The 25246-nt window shown below is 41.4% G+C and overlaps 1 protein-coding gene across 1 annotated transcript in view; it reads left to right on the plus strand.

The window, feature by feature from the left end:
- The window catches only part of MCUR1 (mitochondrial calcium uniporter regulator 1), a 237300-nt gene extending 212653 nt beyond the window's left edge, over window positions 1–24647 (plus strand). The window contains exon 9 of the mRNA XM_078687987.1: window positions 23380–24647. Coding sequence (XP_078544113.1) covers window positions 23380–23435 — 56 coding nt within the window. The 3' untranslated portion in view covers window positions 23436–24647. The remainder of the gene's footprint in view (window positions 1–23379) is intronic.
- Window positions 24648–25246: the final 599 nt, after the last annotated feature.

The following is a 25246-nucleotide window of genomic DNA, read 5'->3' on the forward strand; positions in this document are numbered from 1 at the left end:
TTCCTAAGTACAGGGACTGTCACTGTTTCCATAATTTTCATGGACTCCTTTAAATCATTTGATGAATTTACATGATCAGGAATATTAATTCCAGATGTACCAATCATTTCATCATGTTTTTCAATTGCATTAATTTTAGTAAAATTCTGAACTGGCACTTTATCAATCTGATCTGACACTTTTGGCGTTGCATTAATCTGTTCTGGGGGTCTTCGTGAATTTCTGTTCTGATCCATATTTACAACATCGATTTTACACTGATCTCTATTTTCTACTCTGACACCTTTATTATTTATTTTCACTAATTTTGGAATCTTTAATTTATTCTCACATTTAGCTACAACCTTTTTCATTTTCTTATATAAGGAAGACATTTTATTTAATTATTTTGGTAAATGTACTCTCTAAATTTGCTTTGCAGCACTTGCTAATTAATTAATTAATTAATTTAACACTACCAGGTGTATAAAACTTTATAATTTGGTCAATTTAATATATCTCCTAATTTACCTGTGTCACTAATTATAATTAACCTGTAAGGAAAAATATCAATTTGCAAAAACAATAACAATGTAACCCTTTCTTCAGTTCATTTGGAAAAAACATCTCTTTCAATTTCAGGCTCTTCCCTTCGGCCTCTCTTCTGCCCCATGGTGTTTCACCAAGGTAATGAGAGCAGTTGCCTCATGTCTAAGAGAAAAAGGGATTTGTCTCATCATTTACTTAGACGACATCCTGATTCTTTCTCAAGACTATGCTCAAATCATCAAAGATCTGAAGACAGTTATAGACCTCTTAGAAAGTCTGGGTTTTATCATAAACTGGGAAAAATCCATTCTAGTCCCTTCAAAGAAGATGGAGTTCCTGGGCTTCACAGTAGACACAACAGAATGTCTTCTCCTTCTCCCTCCCAAGAAGATTGCCAAAATAATAAAGGTGATAAGACATGTATTGAAACAAGAAAATCTCTCCCTAAGAGAACTAGCAAGACTTCTAGGCCTTCTATCTTCCTCCATTCAGGCCATTTTTGCGGGACCACTGAATTATCGAGCCCTTCAGAGAATAAAAGCAAGAGCTCTCAGGTCAGGTCTTTGGTACGGAGATCGAATTTCCTTAAACCCAGATGCAATCTTAGAACTTAACATGGTGTTTAGACAATCTAGATGCATGGAATGGGAGAGCGATCTTTGGTTCAGCACCAGATTTTATTCTAGAATCGGATGCCAGCCTTCATGGCTGGGGTGCTTGTCTACTGAACCAGAACACTGGAGGAATTTGGTCCCAACAAGAGTCCCTGCACTAAATCAATTATCTAGAATTAACTGCAGGACTTTATGCTCTAATGAGCTTCAAACGCTTTCTTCAAGGAAGATCAGTCATATTGAAAATGGACAATATGTCTGCCGTTGCTTACATAAACCGTCTAGGAGGGACCAAGTCAGAAGACCTCTCCATTCTAGCAAAGAAGCTTTGGTTTTTCTGCCTAGAACACAAAATCTCTCTGAGAGCAGAATACCTTCCAGGGAAATCCAATCTTTGCGCAGATTGGAATTCAAGATTCATCTTGGATTACAGCGACTGGAAGCTCAACACTTCTGTTTTCAACTCCCTCAATCATTTCTGGGGCCCATCCCAAATAGATTTATTTGCGAGCAGATTGACTACCCAATTGATATCTTATTTCAGCTGGATGCCCGATCCTGGTGCTCTAGCAGTGAATGCCTTTCTCCAACCTTGGGTAGGGATCAACGCTTATGCCTTCCCTCCATTTGCAATGATCCAGAGACTCCTTCAGAAAGTGAGACAAGAACGATCCTCAATTGTCCTAGTAACTCCTTTTTGGCCATCCCAAGTCTAACGATCTCGCTAGACTTTCGTCAACAGCTTCAACTCTCCTTGGAGAGTCATGGGCCCCTGGAACACATTACGGGTACAACAACATTTGGAAAGTCTGGTCACGTTGGTGCTTGGAAAGGGACTTGGATCCCGTGGAGGCACCTATGATTGATATAGTTAATTTTCTTGGAGAACAATTCGATAGAGGTTCAAGTTACAGATCTCTCAATTGTTTTAGATCTGCTATATCTGCAGGACATTCTCTAATTAACAATAAAACGGTAGGTAAAAATCCTAATATTTGTAGAATACTTAAAAGTATCAGACTTAGAAGACCTCCTCAACCTAATGCAGTCCAAGCATAGCCGCATATGTCACAAAGCAAAAGTTCCAACTTAGAATACATATGAATCAACAATAGCATGAATCACTAGGCAATCACCCTCTTTTAAATGTGGTGACAATGAAAAAGGAAAAGTCCAAACAAATCCAATGAAACATCAAACTTGAGGAAGGATGACGGAAGAAAACACCATCCACGATTGATACACAGGTGTGAAATCAAGAAGACAAGTTATCTGCAAGGCAAAGCAAGGTTGTTAATAAATCCAAATAAAAGTATTAAGGACAAGAATAATAAACAATCATCTAAATAACAATTCCTGACAAAGGAAAGGATGTAAGTAATCCTGCAAAGGAAAATAATGTTGGTTTGTAAGTAAAAAATTCAAATAAGCATATCATAACATATATTATATATATATATATTATATCATTTAATCAACCACCCAGGGAAGGGTGGGAGGGATAATGTTAGCCTCCGTGTCTTTAATGAAATCCAGATTCTCTGGTCATGTAAATAGGAGAATCGCAATTTCATTACAAGACCGGAGGCTACCATTATGCATGTTGGTAGCCATGTAAATCAACATCAGACATGTGAGAAACAGGTTTGCAATAATGATGAGCAAAGGTTCTAGAATTAGACCAATCAGCAGCCATTAGAATATCATCTAACTTACCACCTGAGCAGAATGACTTACTGGCCATTGCGCCTCTAATAGAATGTGGTTTAAAAATATTCAGATTGATTCCAGGAAGTTTCATGACTGTTTTAACCCATCCAGCAATAGAGCTAGAAGAAATTCCTTTATGGGGTTTAACAAAAGAGAGGAGTAACTGAGATACATTCAAAGGACGAAGAGAGTTCATTCTCACATCATATTCTTTCATACATTGAACAACACAGAGTTTAGTGCAAGTATCAAAACGAGGATAGAAAATAGAATCTGACATGGTTTTAGTTCTTCTATGTATTTCAAATTTTACTCCAAACATATCGTAAGATCTAAAAGAAATATCTAGAGCTTTAACATCAGAGACTCTAATGCATGAAATTAAGCAAAGAAGAGTAGCTAATTTGATAGAAAGATTCTTCCTGCTGAGAAGGGAATTAACTGGCCAAGAACAAAAAAGGTCAAGAATTAAATTAACATCCCAAAGAGATTGATAGCTAGGTTGAGGAGGTCTTCTAAGTCTGATACTTTTAAGTATTCTACAAATATTAGGATTTTTACCTACCGTTTTATTGTTAATTAGAGAATGTCCTGCAGATATAGCAGATCTAAAACAATTGAGAGATCTGTAACTTGAACCTCTATCGAATTGTTCTCCAAGAAAATTAACTATATCAATCATAGGTGCCTCCACGGGATCCAAGTCCCTTTCCAAGCACCAACGTGACCAGACTTTCCAAATGTTGTTGTACCCGTAATGTAAGTCTTGGCAGCTCTCCTTAGACTGCTACATTTTGTAGCGACAGCTTCCTTTTTAACCTTGAGCTTAGTCAGCTCTGAACTCCCGTGGCACGTTAGCAAACGTTAGCAAATTTCTCCAAAAAGTCATCTTTTTAGCAGTTCAATCCAAAACCTTTCAAAATAAAAGCTCAGAGGCCTTTTCCATCCTTCTTGGAATTATTTTCACTTGAGCCATTTTCATCATTAGGCCTCTTTCAGAAAGCGTCAATTTTTCTGCGCCACCTTCCTGCGTCACTTTTAAAAGGGTACTAATTTTCCTGCAGCCATCTCTAAGCTTCATTTGTAAAACTATTATATAAACAAACACAAAGAATAATTAATGAAAGAAATACAGTTTGTTCTGTTGCCTCCCATCATTGCTAATAATTAACCCATTAGTCTAAATTACCTAGCAGTAAAGCACAAATAAAGCAGCATTTTATATCTACCAGTCTTCATAATCCATAAAGCCTTATGTGCACCTAGAATAGTAGAAATGACATCACATAGACAAGGGAAGCAAAATAAGCACATGCCATTATTTTAAAAACAGCTGCTATTAGTTATGACATGACAATAGACAAGATTATTTTATTATTTTCCACATACATAAGAATGCAACATAATGCACATTTATGAGCACACATTTTAGTTTCCCACATGTCTTTTGTGTATGCAACTTTAAACTAGGTTGAATTATTATACACACAGCACAAGTTGTTAGCATTATTAATTTATTTATGGAAGTGTGACTTCATGGGTTTAAACAAATTTTTGTTTTCTATCCCGCTCCATCAGTATTTACCATTTATTGGTAAATCCACGCTGATTGCAGTAAGTAGCAGACAGTCGACTCTCTTGTGGGATTACTGCCCACTGTGGGTGAATCAAAGCCAATTTGAGTTTTCCAGTCAGCAGTAAGGGCCACAGAGCCTTCCTCTGCTAGTCCTGCCCAGAGTTGGGGGGGATCCTAGCCAATCTGTGATATCCAGTCTGCGATAATTCTTAAATAAGGAGGGCCATAGAGACTTCCTATCACGAGATCTAAACGCTGTCACGCCCCGCATTGCCCCACGCAGACTACAACAATGGGTTCCTTCACATTACCATTTCCGCACGTGTCATGGGACCATTTCCTGTTTTTCCCGCCCGAGCCAGTTGCTTGATGAGGTGACTGTACATCTGCCCGAAAACGTGTTTTTACACACTCAAAGAATCCCCTTGCTTGTAAATCATGATCCCCTCCTGTTCGATCACAAAGACGAGATCTGATGAGAGCGTGGAGAGAGGCGGCGGCGGTGTCCCTCGAGCCTCGCACTTCCGGGGGCAGAGCAGCTTCCGTGTCTGAAGAAAAATGTGTGCGTGAGGCTGATAAATGCGCGACCTGACACGCTCTGGTACAGGCCGTGCCATATTGGTGCCTTATCCTCGGTGCCCGCCACCTCCCAATAATGTAATAATCTGTTGGAAACACGCGGTGAGACTGTGCACGGAGAGGCTGTGCACGGATAGCCTACTTGAAGAAGGCAGTTCCTTACTTGACAACTACGACGCTACCGAAGTATCATTTTTACACAAATAAGCAACTCCCGTCCCTTGGCATTGTTGTTAGACACATGCATGTGATTTTGTTTTTTTTTAAGCCGACGAATAGTTCATAATGGAAGCATTTTATGACATTTGGATGTTGCCTTTCATTTACGGTTTCTTTGGAGATTGTGTCTCATCAAGCAATGAAATAATCTACCTGAATTTTACAATAAAGATTTAAAATAATAAAAGTGAATCTGGCATGACTAGTGATTTCAAATTCAGTTAGATCTTTGTTAGACCTCGCATAGGACTCTATGCACTTTTGAATGCACCATTGAGGTTAGGTGCAGGAGGTCAAGGCACCGTGCTGTTGATCCTTTTTAGCATGGAGTGTGGTGTGAAAACTTTCCCACGATCTTCACATCAAAAGTGGGTCAAGTGGGTGGCAGGGAAAAAACTGCTGGCCTATGCTGAGAGCCCGTGGATCAGAAGTCTGTCAAAGAAGCTGAACTTGTGATCACCCAACACTAGTAAACTACACTAAATCACACCCTTCCCAATGCCCTCACCTATCCCCACATCCAGACTTCAGTGACCAGTGCCACTCTCCCGAGCTACCGTGGGGGAGACAGAACCCCATTATAGTCTTATGAAGCCCAAACTCCACCCAACTTGGTTTCAGAGTGCTATACAGAGGAAAGGTGTAAAACCAGGCAAAGTCAACCAGACATTGACTTATAGTTTAATGAAACAAATCATTTACAATTCAAATACTGGGTAATTATAGAACAAAACTAACTACAGGATGTGTACATAGGTAATGAGGGATAAATATGAACACTGTCTTAGATATGAGCCCCAATAAACATATAAACAAGTTTAGCATCATCCAGCTGGAAAAATAATAATTTATATATGTGTGTGGGTGTGTGTATGTATGTATGTATGTACATATATATATATATATATATATATATATATATATCTGCAAGCAGCAGGTGGCATGTTTGTCAAGTAGTGAGCGTGGGAAACACACAGAAGACTTAGGGCCTGATTTAGATCTTGGCAATGGGTTTACTCTGTCACAACGGTGACACATATCCCACCTGTTGAAATATAAATTCCATAATATCCTATGGGATTTATATTTAGACGGACAGGATATCCGTCACCATCGTGACGGAGTAACCCATCAGGCCCTTAGTACTGTATGTTAAGGTGTAAGCGGCTACTACAGGGACAGCAGAATGTTGGGAGTTAAATAATAAAAACATTTCAGCAGAGGAAGCATGGCGGAAGTAGTAGAATTTTGGAGTATGGTACATCATTACACAAAGAAAAAAATTGCAAGAGGTGACGTTAAACAGTCACAAGGAGCAAGTTATTTAGGAGGGATTTGAAGCTTTAACATGAGGTGGCTTTTCTGAAGTCTAGAGAGGAAGGCCATTCCAATCCTTCTGAGCTTTCCTGGCGAAAGATCTATGAAGCATGGATATATTTGTGAAATGAAAAATGGAGAGCGAGCATTTATCTTTGCAGTAGAGGAAGCAGCAGCCTTCAGGGGAGAGTTTCTGAGCGACATTTTTAAGGCTTTGGAGGTTGAGGGCTTTGAACGAGAGGCAAGCAGTTCTTATATTGCAGCGTGCTGTGTTTGATTGAGACACTTAAGGTAGGCAATCGAAAGGGTAAAGTGTTGCTCTTTATTTTTTGCTTGCTTGTAACGACCCTGGCGGCAACATTAAGTACAGCTCTGAGTGAGGCTGGTCTACTTTTGATAGGACAGTGAGTTGGGAGGGGCCATAACCAAGCTGAGAATTACCATAGCCTCTACTTCTGTCGTCGAATCCTGGAAGGAGACAGAGTGCTTGAGTCCAGGTGATCAATCATATCTGAAAATCTTGAAACGCGAACCTGTTCTCTGTTAGGTGTATTTGACAGTTTTATTTTACCGTAAATGTGAATAGTTAAATACATAGAAGTTATTTGAAGTTTGGTTTTCATCGCAAATTTGGGCATTCCAAAGTATAGGTTCTTGTACCACCAGTAACGTTCAACCCTATTTCATCGTCTTGAATGACTGTTGTTTGCTAAGGTATGGCGACATTGAGCGAAGGTATCTGTTTGGGGTGTAGTGATGTGCAAGTTTCTGTATATAAACCTAGCACAGTAAACAGGATTTTGTATCCGATCCTTATGACAACATGGACTGAGTGCGATTGTGTGTTGAGGGAGGGTTTGATGTGGTATCACTTACAAAGGTTATGACTGGTGTGGCTTTGGGGTCGGTTCATAAGCCACAGGTGTCTTGGGAGTTCAAATTAGACAATGGTTCAGACCTAAAAATGTAAGTGCTGCATTCCAAATACATATTGGAAATACACATTTGGATTGCACCAAGTTCATCTTCGTTTTAGTCCTTTCTCGGAGTCCGCTGTAGCCCTTTGTAACAAAAATGCCTACGATTAAAACGGAATACTCTGATATCTACATGTTTCATTTATGCCTCGCAAGTGGTTGCCACCTGACCAGTGTTTTATTGGCCTGGTTGGTATTTTCATGCCATGTGAAGTGAAAAATCTCCCAAAAACAATACAATTAGGTCTTTTTTAGAATCTGAATTGCTGTAAAGAAAATCTGATTTTATTTTTTTACAGTAACTGTTATTTGAGTATTAGCCGCTGGCACTTCTCCAGCCTTAAAAAACACACCCAAGTGGTCCATATTTTTTGAAGCCAAAGGTCGAAACCTTAGCCCTCACACATTTGAGACCACCCCCCCTTCTCAGTCCCTTAACAGCTTCCATTGTTTATCCATTTTTTCAATTCTTTTATAGACTGTCATTAGAGAAGGACTCTTTCACCACACCTGTATATAGTTACGGTCTACCCCTTTCTGTAGTAGTGGCATCTTGTATGTCTCCTCTCAAGTAATGGTACACGTTTTCCGCTGCTGCAGGAAGTTGTGTATATTGCAGGTTTGGTTTTTTCTTTTTATCTGAATGACCTTTTCTGAATATTCCGGAAGGCCTGTGATGCCTTTTTGTACAAAATACTTTTCACTGTTACCCTGCCAGCCTGCTTGCAAAAATTTCCATACATCCTTCAGGGTTGTGCTGTTTAACAATGAAAGCTAAGGACTTTCATTCATGTGGAACAGCCATAGAGCAGTCATATCCAATTGGATCCAGGATGATCAGTTCCATGCCAAATTTCCAATAAGTAAATCACCTAGATTCAATGAACCCCATGTAGATACGCTGAAAATCTTGCATTGATCTGTACCTTCTGGGCATAAGTTGGCTACAGCATCTTGGGTTTCGACCCTGCTGCTGCTGACCATTCCCGCTATTGGTCGAGGTTGACTTTTTGCTCTTCGAATCTCGAAGGTTATTCTATATCCAGCAGTTTCGCATTTTAGGGAATACTACAAAATCCAGTGGTGCTTAACAAAGTTAAAGGATTCCCCTCCCAAGCATATTGGCCTTTTTCTGGAGCTTCCTCTGCTTTTAGTATCCTTTGGAGTGTAGCGACCTTCAGCAGCAACTAATGGATCAAGAGACTTGTACTCACAGCTGAAAAGCTTGCTATATGAGTATGACGAGAAAGAATGTCCTACAGGCATTCCATTCGGACTTTTAGACCCCTCTCCTCCACAGATCTCTCCCAATAAATTTAGAGTCTTAGTCACAACACTTTTTTTCCATCTGCATTTACAGACATAAAAGCATCTTTTGCACATGATCAGCTTAACAAATGGAATTTGTTCAAGCACAGACTGTGGCGGATCTTCCACAATGGCGGAGGAGCGTCGCCCTACTGCCTGGCTCAGAGCCAGCAAATGTCAAATAAAAAAATGTCCCTGCATTGTTTTATTTTAAATGTGCCCTGCTCTTAACCAGCGGTGTTGGGAGGGGCGGGGCAGAGGAGGAGTGCTATGTGTTTTGGCCGGCTGTCTCAGGCTCACCAAAACACACATGCGCACTTAGGTTTGCCCAGCCCAGCTGCATTGAGTAGCCGAGCTGGAGAAATCCCACAGACTCCCTGATCTGAGCAGGGTATCTTTTCTGCCTGCTCAGACCAATCCCCGTGCTGATTGGACAGGGATTCTGTCCAAGGGGCTGCTAGGACCAGCAGGCAGGAAGAGGAGAGATGACGAGAGGAAATGCGACGCTGGAGGCGGAAAAAGGTAAGTTTCTATATATTTTGTAATATTGTATTCCCCCCGTGCAACGCCTCCCACGCGACCCCACACGCCCTATGTTTTTGGTTGCCGCCGCTGAGCACAGAATGTGTTACTTGTATGCAAATTACTCTGCAGTTACACATCTTACCCTTAAGCAAAGTTCGTGATTTTTGGACATGGGTAGTTGTGTGGCAGAAGAAGATCATTGCACTTCAGCAGCCAATATTCAGAGTGTGCTGAACGCAGATGTGGGTCTAGCATTGCTCTCTTTTCCTTTTGGGAGTCCTTACCTGGCAGACACATGATAATACACAGTAAAGGCAAGGGTAAGCCAGGACCCCTTCCTGCATGTGAGACCACAGGACACCGGTGCTCATGCTAATCATGATGGAGTTTTGAAGTGTTTCAGTTCTACCCCTTAACTTGGTGATGGAAATTATATAATTGACATTTGCCTGCACATAGACTATCCATGGACATGTGATTCCCACCTGTACAGCTGGAGACTTGGTAGTATACTTACATACACAAACTCCTTTCCCTCCATCCATATGGTGCATATGAGCTGTTGAGCACACACGCCCTGGTGTTCGCTCCGCTCTTGGAAGGCCAGCGCAGGAAAGTTAGCACAGAAATTGCCTCACTGTCCTGGCCCTTCCGTTTACACACAGGCTCCTTCAGTAAGCTGGGCCTGGGTTTAGATAAATTAAACTTACACATTTGAAAAGAATACGGTGCTTCTAACAAATGTGCATTTTTTGACCACTCCTTTATTTTGAAGTCCTCAGTTTCGGCTAAGAAGGCAAAGCTTCTTTAAGAGCAAAATAATTTAATTTACTATCTCTGTTAGAAGATAGATGAGACTGTCTAGCAGCTGAGGTAGGGTTTTGAGTGTGTCAATTGTTCTTAGAGAATGATAGTGCTGATTGTCGCACTCAACTTTTTCTCTGCTGTGAATGATTAGACACTAGCGCACCACAGGGCTTGCTTTGTTTTCACAAATTTGACTAATGTCAGACTAAGAACTTGTGGAAACTGTTAAAGCTTTTGTTTCCAACTCAGTAGGTTCAGGATAAAAAAGTTATTTTTCAACAGGAATGCCCCTTAAGACGGACTGTTTTGGAAGTCCATTTCCAGAATCCAAAAGCTATGCTGTGAAGTAGAGTTCTTTGGGGTCCTATCTTGTCAACGCGATCCAAGCCTAGAAGAAATGATGGGCTACAATAGAGAAATTTAAGAAAACCGATGATCCACATTCCCTTCAGCCATCTCCTCTGAAAGATTAGCTCATGAATGCCATCCCGATATCTGGCCTATAAACATAGATAAACTATGACAAGGACTCCACCTTGGGACCTTGAACTGGGATACATGGTTGCTGGTGTTTTGGAGTTGGAGAATTAGTTTAACCCATATGAAGTGCACCCAGGTGGGACACACTGCGTTCAGGCAGACTGTTCCATAGGATCAAAGATAATAATTTTCCCTGAAGATACCCGGCACCTTCAGAAGCACAGAGGTAGTTTGAACAGTTTACAAGAAGACTTCAAGACATGGCAGCAGTGCTTAATTTGAGCCAGTGGTTTCCGATGCTCAGTACCGGCACTTAATCATCAATACCAGCGCTTTTTATGAGCACCAGTTAAGGACATTTATGGTAGGCACGGGCAGAATGAGTGATTTGCTCAGAGTCATAGGATGTTGAGCCGACGCAGAGACTCTGACCTGGTTCCCCAGCTCTGAAGTCGGCAGCTTTGGCCATTACACCACATCCTCTCCCCACTTTCATGACTAGCATAGTAATTTGTTCTGTTTTGGGCGGTGTTAACAGAATAAATGAGCTGGTGCAAGTTGCCTCCTGCTGAGAGCCCCAGCACTTATTTTTTTTAGAAACTAACCACTGCATTGCATTATAGTATATGCTCTTGTAACTCACTAAACGAAAGATAATTAATGATGAACAACCATTATATTGAAACCCTGTTAGAGGCTGGGGAATGTGGCGACAGGAGTGAGACAGAAAGGAGATGGAGAAAGCACCAGAAATCACAAAATTGTTCTAGAAGGAAGGGCGTGCTTAACTGTACGAGAAGGACAACCATAGAAGTAAGAGGAGGTGGAGCACGGAGTTCACTGTTAGGGGAAGATACATTTGAGGATTTCAGGAAGGCAAAATAATAGAGTGTGAATTTCACTTAATTCGCTTTTGTGTAATCATGCAAAATTACGTAAATGTATATGTAATTATGCAAAATGCAAATCTGGTGTCAATTTTTGACGCAAGAATGTATTTCGCTCAGAATAAAATTGGAAAAAACCACACAGCTGCTAATATTCTGTTGCTCCTGTGCATTCATGGCAAACTTTGGAAAAGAATGGCATGTTCACTGTAAATTTTTTTAATGAATGGTGCATAATTACGTGAAGTAGGGTAGAATAATGGTGTAATGCAAAATTCCAGAAATTATGCAAATGATGCTGGTGTAATTCAAATTTCGCCCAGGACTACACAGAAAGGAGGGTGATAACAAGTGACAGATTTGAGACCCATACTTGGATAATATGTTGGTTGTTTACATTTTTAGATATATGAGTTACATTTCTACTGTTTCTTTCATATAAGGTTAGTAGAGTGATATGGTCTCGCTGCGGCATACATTTCTTACCTTGCCATAGCTCAGATTCATATCCTGCTCATAAGAGTAATGTTGCTTATAACAAGACAATTGACTGCTGGTTAGGGGACTGGATATTGAGGATTTCCTGTCCCAGTTGCTAGGATTGCCAGCTATGTTCTGAAAACTCTGACCTTGAGTATGAGTAGTTTTACGATAGATAATGAAAAGCATGTTCATAGTCATACTTGTAGCCATGGAATATACATGTACACGAATTTCATTTTTGGATTTAAGAAGGATCAAATAAATATTTTCTGATGTCAAACAGCACAATGGGTCACTCGATTTGGGTAGATCCAACGGCATGTCCTAGATGATGCAAGCACACCACACTCTCAATTATGTAAGGCTGTCGGCAGGCCGTGTTTACATCATTATCAGATCTGGCTGGATAACTGGGCTGTAGCCTTAGGTGTTCCATTTCTGCAAGATGATCTGCATGCAGGTTGTAGTCTGCTGAGCCTTGACCTTTGTTCTCCTTTGCATCCAGTGCAGGAGGTAGCAGCAGGACTTGTACCCGAGCCCAAAGGCTGGCCTTGGCCTCGAGGGAAATAGCAGCCTTCAGACGCCAATTCCTGGCTATGCCTGCCTGAACAAATTATTCTCAATGTCTAGATTCAGTACAACGTGGACTCAAGGACGCCTTCACATACATTATACAATTTTGTGGGCACCAATGGAAACCCAGGGCTAACCAAAATTCAAGCATTCCGTTAAAAGTAAAATCCTCTCCCACCCTGGGGCAGCACATTTTGACAGACATCCATTCTGAGTATAGGAGAGCACAGGATAGAGCAGGCACCAAGTGGTCTGTTTGTGGATGCCAGATCTAATCACCCAGCCTGGTCTGTCTGTTACTTATTAATGCCCATCTCAAAACACGGAGAATGGGGTGCTTAGCTATTATTGAGAGGCAGATGTCTCGGCCTGCCCAGTAATGAATATTTATTCTCCTAGCACATTAGGCATCTATAGGGTCTTTGCGGGCACAATACCAGGAGGAAAACGTATTTATTTAAAACATTTATAGAATGCGCTATCACCATACTGGTATCCTGGCGCCAAGACCTCTACCTGCGACTAAGAAAGAAGACCGCGGCAGCTAAATAATTGCTAAAATGTGAAGAGGGGGATTTTTAGAGAAGAACCGGGGCTTTTCTAAAGTGCAGTAGATCAGACCGGGATCTAAGGAAGGCAGATAGCTGATTCCATAGCTGGGCTGCATTAACCATAAAAGCTCACCCACCTTGTCCTGTATTGCTGAGTTTATCAATACAGACAACATTAGCTGTTGTGGAGCGGAGGCATCTGCTTGGGGAGTATCTTTTTATTCTGTTTTGCAGGGGGACTGGTCCTGGACCCTGGTGTGCTATAAAAACTGTACATAGTGATTTAAAAACTATTATCTGACTCAAAGGTAACCAATGGAGATCCTTTAATGCATTAGAAGCTGAAGCTCTCCTGGGTCTGTTCAATGCCAGTTTGGCGGCAGAGACTTGAACTCTGTGTGGTCTGTTTAACAGGAATTCCACCGCTCCTAGCAGCAGGGCATTGCAGTAGTCTAACCTGCTTAGTGGGAGAGGTGTGGCGCCGCGGCCAGGGCGACTGACGCTGGAATCTGGGGACCATGGTTCGATCCCCGGCTCCGGCGGCAGGGTAGCCCAGCACCATGTGACTCTGGGCAATAGCTCGCTTAATCTTCCCGACGGCCCCCAGCGCCTAGAGACCCTTACGGGTGATTGTGCGCTTTACAAATGTGGACTTTAACTTTTAGAATAACACTATGTACAATTATAGATTTGACGTTGGTAGGCAACAGAGGAAGGAGCTTCCGGAGACCCCGGAGTAGTGAAAAGCATGTGCCAGAAACTGTATTTATATGACACTAGATGGACAACTTGTTGTCAAATGTGACTCCCAAGTTGTGGACCAATTCGGATTGTATCAGCTCTTCGTCAGTTGGTACAGGCCAGAAATTCAACAGGAGTATAACAGGGACTTTATTTGCAGAACAGCCAGTGGCGTAGCAAGGAGGGATGGGGGTTGCATGGGCATCCGCCCCAGGCAGCACGAGTTTTGCGGGTTCTTACCTGTGGACGTTGCTTGGCGGCAAGGACAGGAATCGGCCGCGGGCAGCAAACTCAGGGACCGCAACAGGCGCCAAAAGGTCTTGCCATGCCATTGAGAACACTGTTTTCTCCCGGTTAAAATTGAGGTAGTTGGAGTTTAGCCAGCTGATGATGTCATTCATGCAACTAGTGGCCTCATATACATGTTGAAAAGAAATGGGCTAAGTGCCAAGCCTTGTGAAACTCCATATTTCATAGTCTTAAAGTCCAAGCGGTAGGGTGGAAGAGCAACCGCCTGGGAACGTTCCGACAACTAGGAGCCCATCCAGTTCAATACGGTACCACATACTCTGATGGAGGCAAGTCGAGCCAGGAGCCTACTGTGGTTAACCACATGGAATGCGCCCAAGAGATCTCGTAAGATCAGGACTGCTGACTGACCACCATCTACCAGCATCCTAAGTTCGTTCAGGAGCAGGGCAGATTCAGTCACGTGTCCAGGCCTAAAAGCCAATTGCTACTCCTCTAAGAGGATGTGGTCTTCAACATATTTTTTGCATACAAAACATTCCAAACTTGCAGATTGTCGTCCACAAAAGACAGATACAGCCTGAGGGGATTATTCTGTTTTGTGGGGCATTAACTACACACAGCGTTATCTGCTTGAAATCATTGAGAACACCTCTGGTAACTGTGCTCTATAGAAGTACATTTTTCTCAGAAGTCATCCTGCAGACAGTTGGCTTCTTCTACATCAGGGGTACAAATAAACATGTCTGTGCCCCTGAGTCTAATTTGCTTCCAGAAGACCACTCACTCAGGCTGATCTGAAAGTGTAGCATCCAGCATCCACTACTTTTTTCCCCTTGCTATCGAATGAAATCGTAGACTAAGGGTATCATAGCACATTTTTTAAAAAAAGTTAGCCGAATGAAGTATCCTTTACAGTCAGAGGGGAGAGAAGGGTTTGGGTTAAAGCATGGTTACAGAAATTAGTGAGTGTACTAGCAGAGTCTAATCATTATTGTGTTTAACAAGTAACTTATCCCTGGGATTCTTTTGTGAACTGGGAGAGGTAAATTTATAGTCTCAAATCCTGAGGCAGAGCATAGTAGAAAGGAGGCTCTGCTTCAGAGAAAGTTTGGCCTCACGTCATGAGGGTCTAGAATTTTCATATTTGTAGTCGAATTACAGCCTTGCTTCTGAGCTCCTTCTTAATTTTAGAAATATTCAGGGTGGATGAAACAGTCTCATTGTTAGTGCTTTAGATAACACTCATGCAAATGTGAATTGTATTCTGACTTCAAGGAGCAGCAAGTGGATATCTCACAATACCCTGGATTCGGAGCTATGTTATTGAAATCATTCATTCCACATACCAGTCATGCAGCCAATGGAATAATGGGTTTAGTGAAGCAAATTTTGTTCTTGGCAGACATGTCTGTGGCGCATTTCTTTAGACTATTTGGGAAATAACCAGTAGGTTGACCTCATCCTACAAGCCTGATGGTTGCTGAAAAGGCTTTCCTCTTTGTCTGGGAGCGCAGAATTGAACATGGTGTTTGATGTAGGCATTTAGTGAGGGGCCGGAGTTAAGCCAGAGGTCCTCAAATGTGATTCATTTAGAGGGGATGAAGACAAAAGCAGCTATTTCATTTAGCTATTCAGTTCATGTTTGGTGATCTGAGGAGAAAATGTGATAAATTCAGTCAGTTAGGAATTGAGCCTGAGGAAGTTAGTGGTCATCCAGTTTTGGAAATCTATTAAACCGATTTGTAAGGTGAGGTCTTGCATGAGGGACTTTTTCATTTAAATTTGTGTCAAAAGCTCGTTGTTGTGTCATGACGCTATACTCCAAAACAAAAAAGGGTCTAGGTTACAATCTTTCAGAATTCCTTATTTGATTTGTTTCATGGTCAAAGCCCATGCTCCCACTCTGATCGTTTATTATACATTTCTCAGAAAAGAGGTAAACCATGAGCGTTGGTACAAAGTGAATCAACCTTAGTCCAACAAAGGGGTGTGCGGAGTTGATGGAACGAGGGTAAACATGGAGCACCTCCAGTGGACTCACGGATTCTTGGGTCACTGGGGGAAATTCACAGGGAAGCCCAGAAAAAGCTGAAATGTTGCAGGATGTCTTAGCCTTCCTTGCATGTGATGGTATTCATCCTAACACTACTTCCCCCACCCCCCTCAATCCATAAACTGAGATTTAGGAATGCTTGGTATCACATAGTTGACAATCAGACAACTAAAGAAAAAAAATCAGATTTTCTTCCCTCAGAAGCAGGAATTGTGCAGTCGATAGCTTGTTCACTCGGTGGCATATTTCTTTTTTATATGGTAATGAATATCTTCAATTCAAAATGTTTCAAGTGCATAATATTACATCTTAAGCATGTATGCATTTCTATGCTATAACTACACCTTTTCTAATAAATGTTTTGTTTAAATATTGCTAATATAAGTAGTAACTGTTTCCTATGACTTATTTTCTGGATTCTTTCTCTGTTTCCTTGTTTTTGAGATTTTTGAAGTTGTATCTGGGATATTATTCCTGTTTATCATGTTACACAAGTCGTTTACATTTTATTTTTTACTTACCGACTAGTGTCACACTGCTGGTCGGCAAAATGGGTGTGGGTAGGTGGAGCAAGAGATTCTCTTTGACGTTGCTTGGACTTCCACTTGCCAGGCTTGCTCTATTTGCCATGTGATGTTACTGCAGTTATTGTGCTTTATTCACCACGCTCAAAATGTGAAGCTACCTTATCCTAAACCTCTTGGAAAACCTACTAATTTAAATTTTAGAGGTTTTATATTTGGCGCGCATATAAGGCATCTATTTTTTACATTGGTACATTAGTTATTCAATTTTGTCAGTGTCTGGCCAGGGTTAATCTCAAGGTTCTTATTAGCAATGATCGTTTAAATACCATCTCTGCTGGCTACTAGAATTGATCACTTCTTTAGTTCCTTTATGGACTTTTATCGTACAAGAATGTGCTAAGTTGGATTGGGGCCACAGTCAGGGCCAGACTGGGAACCGAAATCGGCGCTGGCAAATTGCTCGGCCAGCCCCCCTGGGGGCATGCGAGGCTGCGGCCGAGCTCTTCGCAAAGGCCAGTTTTGGCCGATTTTGTTACGGGGGGCCAATATTGCTAGCCCCCAGTAATAAAAATGCCCCCCCCCCCAGGGGCCCAAAACCGGCCCCCACCCTGGCGGCTCACCGGGGAAACACCTGGGCCCGCTACGGCCTATCCAGCCCTGGCCACAGTTAGGCCGAGGTAGCCAAAAGAAAGTGGCTCGTGTTCGCAGATTGCAACCTTTCGCATTAAATTGGTTGGTTACGGTCTTGGAGCTAAGTGTTGGCAAACATTTGCGGTAATGAAATAATTCTGGGGCTTATAAGGGCAGTACTTAATTGGAAATTAACATTCCAATGGAAAAAATATACGTTTGAAGTCCAGAATTATTAAAAAAATACTAGGAATTCATGTTTAATTGCTCTTCTTTCTATTTTATTTATTTATTTGAGGTTTTATAGAGCGCAAACGTGACCTGTTAGGGTATCAGAGAGCTTTACAGGGATAAACATGTTACGTACAGGTTAGGCATAGACAAAATGCAAGGAATGGGGGCTAGGGAATTGAACCCAATAGGACAAAATCCAGAGTTATATACAATAATCAATGCAGTACCAAAATCAGCAAGCGACATGTCTGCGATAAAAAGGGCAAACCAGCAACAAATGATAGCAAAATGCAGAGAGAACCGGCAGAACATTGAAGGAGTGAGAATTGGTACAAAGAGAGGGCCAACCAGTACAGGAGATTATGCACAGAAACAAAAACCATGATAAAAGGGGGCTTGGCCCGATAAAGGAGAGTTATTGGAGGAATTTGTTCATTAGGAAGGTTTTAGATTCCTTTTTGAAGAATGACAGAGAAGGTATTCTTCTGATGGAGGATTGTAGTGAGCTCCAGATTCTTGGTACAGCCCCAGAGAACGCTTGGTTATATGTTTTTTCCTTGCGGAAGCAGGGTGGCTGGAACACAAGGTCTCTGGCGGACCGGGAGTTTCTGAATATCCCATATACCACAATTTTCTGGGCGAGGTATTCCGGGGAGTTTGTGTACAGGGCTTTGTGTGTGATGCAGACCAGCTTGAGCTGGATTCTGGCCTCAAGAGGAAGCCAGTTTAAGGCCTTCAGATGTGGTGAAATGTGGTCAAATGTTTTGGAGCCAGATAGGAGTCTGGCTGCTGTGTTGAAGCAAGCTTTTAGAGGGGCTGCAGAAGTCTTTGGCAGGCCAGATATGGTAGAGCAGCCGTATTCAATTCTAGAGATAACTGACACCTGAACTGTGATTTTTAGGTCATCAGTTTCAAGGAAGGGCTTTAGTTTTCTCAAGTAGCTCAGATGGAACCTGGCCGTTTTGGCCATCGAGTTGATGTGTTCACGCATATTCAGGTTGCTGTCCAAGGTTATACCGAGAGATTTGGCAGAATCCACCATGGTCAGTGTGCAGTTGAGTACTGTGATCGAGTTAATCCATTTCAGGAGATGAGAAGGAACTCTGTTTTTAGTTTGAGCTGGTTATTGGCGAGCCATTGAACAGTCAGTTTCAGGGTGTCATTCAGATGGGTAACCTCCTCAAGAGGAGAGATTTTGATGTATATCGGAGTATCATCGGCGTACATGTGGAAGGAGATGTTGGCCGTGCAAAGAATTTCAGCTAATGGTTCAAGGTAGAGATTGAAGAGGGTAGGGGACTTATACCCATACCAATCTATAAGTTTGCTTTGGATGTTTTGATTAATGTCCGCTGGGAAACCGGAAATGGCACAGACCTAGAATGCCTTTCACACTCACCCTGGGCTTTTAGATATTTATGTTTTACAGTACTTAAGAGAGGCTCTCCAATGCTCCGAGACTGGTGAAAGGTGTATGTGTTTTGTTTTACTGCTAACATCACGTGTACTTTCCAATAAAGGAAATTATGCTATTGTGTAAATGCAAAAATAAAAATAGTGTCAATTTCCTCAAATACATGCAGTTTTATATAGCATGAAATTCGCCCAGAAACATTGGAGTTATACATTAGCACCAGAGAACATTACAGACAGTCAGGATCGTGTAGATTAAGTGATTTGCCCAGAATCACAGGGTGTTGAATTGACTCTGGGACTCAAACCCTGTTTCCCAGTTTCAGAGTCGGCTAAGGCCACGATCTCTCCCTGTTGACTGCAGCAATTGATTTATGGCAGGCAAAGAAGAACAGCGAAAACGAATTTATCTCTGCATGTTCAGTGCGGGGGAGGGATACAAAAATAACTCCCCAACCCCCCTACTACCGGCTCTAGTCTTTTCCTCTGCCCGAGTCCCCTGCAAAGCAAGTGCTAATGGCTTCCCATCAGGAGCTCCATGAAGCCGCTGTCACACCTGGAGGGAGCCAGAGGGCAGACACACGTCATGCTGTGACAGCCAGAGCAGCCCATTGTCATTCTGCCTCTGACAATGCGGCAGGCAGACCTTAATGTGCATCAGGTCAGGCTCATTATATGTATGCAAAGGCTTTAACTACAGCCGTTGACTTTGTGCCCTTGCGATGGAGACTGAGACTGCCACCAAAAAAGCGGGCCTTATTTACAGGCCCATCGACCGGTTGCCGGTTCCCTGCCTTGCCAATCGGAGGCTGAGTTTGTGTTCCCTCCCAGTTTCAGACATCTTTATCAATACTTTTGTTTATCAAAATCAGTTTTTTTGAGTTTTCATGACGTTCAGACAATACACCAAACCAGTAACAGTACAAGGGCAGAGGCGCCTCATCACAAGCAAAATAGACTTTAACATAGCAGAGTCATGGCATTGGGGCAGCCAAACAAACATAGGTGGCAGGTGAGTGCTGTCTATGTCTGAGCGTAATCTTGAGAGGCGTATGGTGCGTCATGATGTGAAGTAGGGAGATACCTGCCCACGAAAACTTCCTCCTAGACAAAGGAGAGTTGGAGGCCCTTGCGTTCTAGTCTATGTCTGGGTGATGGGTGAGTGTTCCCAAGAAAAGGACTGCAGGTCCCCTCGTAGCTGTTCCTCTATGCAGAGGATAACAGTTTAACAGGAGACCATAGAAATAAAGGGGGAGGGAGAAGAACGAAATATTATCAAGAAGTCTCCAGCCCTGAAGCAGTAATGGCAGGTATGTTAAGGGAAGGAAGGGGAGAGGAGAGGGACTTGCCCCAGGGTCTAGGGTGTCCCCACTGGTGTGACCCATCGGTGGAAGCGAGGGTGTGCTCAAGTCTTCCCAGTCTAGTCAAACAGGTGGAGGCTGCGACGTTTGGGTAGTTGGAAATTTAGATATTGAGGCCAGGACATATAGTCAACAAGATGTGTTCAGAGGTGCAGTCATTTTTTCTCTGAGGATGACAGTTTGAGTCAATTGCTCCATTACTAGGATGTGTCAAAGTTTCATGAATCAGGACTCTACAGGAGGACCAGAAGGGTTTCCCAGGCCAGAGCCTTGAGCTGTTTTGCTGCCTTCGTCATATGTTTTATAAGATACCAGTCAGCATGGGTCATTGCTTCCAGTGTCATTGGGCAGATACCCAGAAAACTGTGTGGTAGTCTGCCGGAATCAGGTAGCCCGGGGGCCTTTTATGTTTCTCAGAATCTCCGTCTGAAATTTGGCAATAGGTGGCCTTGCCCACCATATGTGGTGAAATTCATCCAGCTGAGCCCTGCAGCTCCAGCACGAGGTTGAGGTTGTAGGATATATAGAGTGGGTAGGGGTGTAGTGCCATAATCATATATGCAGTTTCTTGTTGGGGAATACTTCTTTGCATTTTAGGGAATTCCCTCCACAGTAATTCCCATTGGTTCTGTGAGATGTCGGGGGGAGCCATCGAGGGCCCATTTCAGCTAGTACGGGTGGCTATGTAAGAAGCGAGAGTGTTGCAGTACATCGTATGTCCTAGAGACAAGGCACCGGGTGCCCGCAAATGTACAGACCACAGTTTCTAAACGTGTAAGGCAGTGAGAGGCCACAAGGGTGTCAGGAGAATGCAATGCCCAATGGTGCAATGCCCAATGGTGCAATTGGAAGTATTGATGTCGTGCTGTGTCGGAGAGTCGAAATTCAGTTTTGCAGTGGTCAAAAGATTTGATAGTTGGTCCTTCAAAAGGGTCCTTACAGTATCCTCGATGCTGCTCACTTTAAACAATGTTTTTCACTGTAATTTATTTGAAAAAACGCAAAGATCACCTGAAGTATTTTCTCGCTTATCCAGAGTAGATTGTTTGCCATTGTCATTTGGTTAAGTTGCATGTTATCTTCTATTTTCAGCTGAATCAGGATGATAGTCTTCCTGTGTTTTTGACAGGTCTTCTGCCCTTAGAAGTGAAATGATCTTGCACGAACTCGATATATTGGGTCTAACTCGTCTACCAGGAGACAGCCAGTAGCCAATGAGAAAGATTCAGCAATTGGTGGTGGTAGTTTTCAGTCAGATTGTCATTGCAAAATGCAATGCCCACATAGTCTGTGCACTGTAAATACTGTATAGTTAAGGCTCCCTGTTTTCAGTTTTTACGGATTTTTACAGATAAATACAGACCTAAACCATTTATTTTCCTGTCTGTATTTATTTTTAAATGTTGATAAAAAAGGAAATTGGGTTGTTTTTGAGTGATTCTAAGTGTGACATGTCTGTCATGACTGCCAGGGCAATAGCTGTGCGGACTGACAGGCAAAGGGTTTAAAAAAATAGAGGGATTTTAGTAAAGAGCCTTAAACAGAAGTTAATGTTTTACCATCCGAGTGTGTATATATCATTGAAACCTGTCAGGCGTTCAGGCACAAGTGCACATTAACTGGTTAAATAAATGCAGAAATATACACATTTCAGCCTCATTTTTTCACGAAACCAAAAATAAATATGGATAAATACAGGCGGAAATTACAAAAATATAAATACCGTAAAACTGGGAGCCCTATTTATAGTATAGCTTTGCTAACCATGATGACACCTGAGGGCTTGCAACTCGTGATCAGATTCAGGGTAGATTTGTTGTGTTTACCAAGTTTCTGTTCTGAGTACTGCAACCTGATTTACGTTCCAAACTTAGACTTAAATTATGCTGACTCTTACTCCGCTATTTATATGCGTTTTAGTAGAGCAATTACACATAATTATATCTTTTTATTCAGTGTGTTTCTGGCTGGGATTCCTCCATCCCATACTGGTATTCTTTTGCCAGTCATTGAAGATGGTGTGGACATGAAAAAATATACCATAATGAATGGGTCAGACCTAATATATTCTGTGCTTAAACATGATTGCTTGTACAGATATTGCCACATTTTCCAGCCTGTTTCGTTAATGCTTATGTGTTGCTTGCGCTCTGTAGGTTGGAATTAAAGTTGGGGGGAAGGATAACTGGTGACTGATGGGTTGGTTTTTAAACATATGTAGGGTGAACTTGTTTTTAACCATATATAGGGTGAATTTATTTTTAACCATATATAGGGTAAACTCGTTTTTAACCATATATAGGGTAAACTCGTCAAACCGTTAATGCTAGGTTTTAATGGAGTTGACCATCTCCAATCAGGCTGCATGTTGCTCCCTCCATAGGAATTGTAGGTACAACGAACACATGTAAGGTAAGTGTACCTACATAAGTTTGCCATGAGCAACTTTAAACTATTTTTCGCTCTTCTGGACAAATGACTATAACAATGAGTGTTTGTGTTTACATCAGATATGTAGGTATCTCTAAAAGCTTGAATACTGTGTTAATTACTCAAGTGGCTCTCATTTTATCGATCTTTGTATGATATACGGATTGGGAGGCCAGCCTTTCACCTATAGCCACCTGTGCAGGCGTCCTATGCAAAGGGATATGCATCTGCTGCGCCTTTACAATGCACAGACTGAAATGTTTCCTAAATTGCTCCACAGAACCAAGACATCAGAATGATTATCACCCATCATTTCTTACAGCTTTGCATCCAGTACTGTTGTTGCCCTTTTCCCAATCCCACACTGGACCACCTACATGGAGGCAACTTTAATGACACTTAGTTCTCATTTGGATTTGTAGTCCATGGTCTATGTTCTCATTTGCATTTGTAGTCCATGGTCAATCGCTCTTTGACTTTTGATCCATAGGCAGATGTTATTCCAAGGTATTAATACAAAGCACTGAGTTGCTATGTCATGATTTTTTTCTGTGATAACTGTAAAATATAAAGTTCTTTATGATGTTTTGTTTTCCTCCTATAGGTTCTGTATTCACATGCCTTACCATCGTTTTGGGATTTTACCGTCTATGGATGTAAAAAAAAATATTTGCACATGCAACGGACCTCATACTGTCGTGCCTTATCGTGATCACGGAGAGAACATTTGCTGCATGAGATGAATGTATCTGGTGATTTGTCACAATATATCAATATAGATATATCTTCTATTTATTTTATTTGTGATAGCTTTGAAATGTGACAATTGAATGCAACAACAAACAACGCTGTACATCCCTTTTTATCAGTTTAGCTCTGAAGCACCCGTTTCATTAGGAGATGCACAAATAGTCGAGATACAATTTATGCAGGCAGTCATGTATTTTCACAGTTTATTCCCAAAAATGTTTTAATTCTTTTTTTTAGCCACTTTAATTGTTTACGTTGCCGTCCATATGGCTATTTGTTCCACGTGCTAAGGACACTTCCAGTGTGAAAAACCTAGCCAATATGTTCTTTTTATCCTATTCTTGTGCATTTTGTATCCGCTTGCCTTACACGCCTGACATATATTCTCCTATACTTCTTTAGATCTAATGATGTAGGTCAGACAGTGTCAGTTGCACATTTCATACTGATTCGTTTATCATGTTAATGGGTTGAAATGGCTACTCGAAATTTGCAATTGTCTTTTTAACCAACTTGACACTTAATAAAAAAATGTTGTAGAATTTAATAAAAAAGCAGGTGTGAAATTTTTCAAAAATGCGTTTGCAGGAAAATTCTCCTTCATAAACATTGTTTACCCACATGCCAAGTTGTTTCGCCCATCTGCTACGTTAACTGCTGCTTTATTGCACTAAAAGGAATGTACACGATTCCCATCGAACCAAGCTTTAATGTATGCTTACTGGCATATAACTATAAATGGATGTACATTTGTCAAAAGATACATATTACCACAAATATTTTTTTTTTAAAAAGAGTTGCTTTCAAGTGTGAATCTTCTATGCTCCTACAGAACGATGTTACCAATGTTATACTGTCACCCTGTAGAAAGACCAGTCTTTTTTGCAACACCCACATTTTACAGGCTTTTCTTTACTCCTCAGTACTTTAGAATATCTCCAAATAGCTCACATAAAATGTAAGATTTTGGAGTTATTCGTTTATTAACCGCATCAAAACTCTCACCTGATATTTTCAGTTTTGCTATATTCCTTTCATTATTGTAATTGCCCTTTTCTTATACCATTCCTAGGATGGTGATATTACTCCTTTGTAAAAAAAGAATAAAAATGCTCTGAAAAATACAGTTACAACCTGAAATCAGTGCTTTGTTGTAAAAAGTGTTTTGTACATTTCAATTGTATACATAAGTGTGACGCTTAAAAATCAATGCTGAAATTCTCTATTCTTAGGGAATCTCATTTTCCTTCATTTCTGAAAAAGTCGCACAAATAAAACTAATTGCTGGCGTGTTTTGTGGTGATTATTGAATTGGATCTTATGTTGCCTTTTTTAAAAGAAAATACATTGCATTCAGCTTGTAGCGAACGGTAAGTTAGCATTTAAAACTTGACACAACGACGATTGGTTGCTTTGAAAGGCATGGGAAGGCAATCTAGGGTAGTACTGAGAACAGCAGCCAGGGTGTCCGCTGCATTACTGGTAGCTTTCTGTAGTGCGATCAACTGTCATGCCATGCTTTTTATTGAAAGGTATTAATTAGTGCTTTGAATGTTTTTAACAGTATATCTTCAGATCTGCAATCTCCTCAGCAACTGCCTATGGTATATAATCTTGAATTCATATTCACCTATGCTTGAGTGGCCAAATTAACAAAGTCGTCTAGTAAACCTACTTTCATAGTTACCATAACCTCACCCCCTACTTTGGTTCAGACATCA

Source organism: Lissotriton helveticus, chromosome 4_1, assembly GCF_964261635.1.
Source record: "Lissotriton helveticus chromosome 4_1, aLisHel1.1, whole genome shotgun sequence".
NCBI lineage: Eukaryota > Metazoa > Chordata > Amphibia > Caudata > Salamandridae > Lissotriton > Lissotriton helveticus.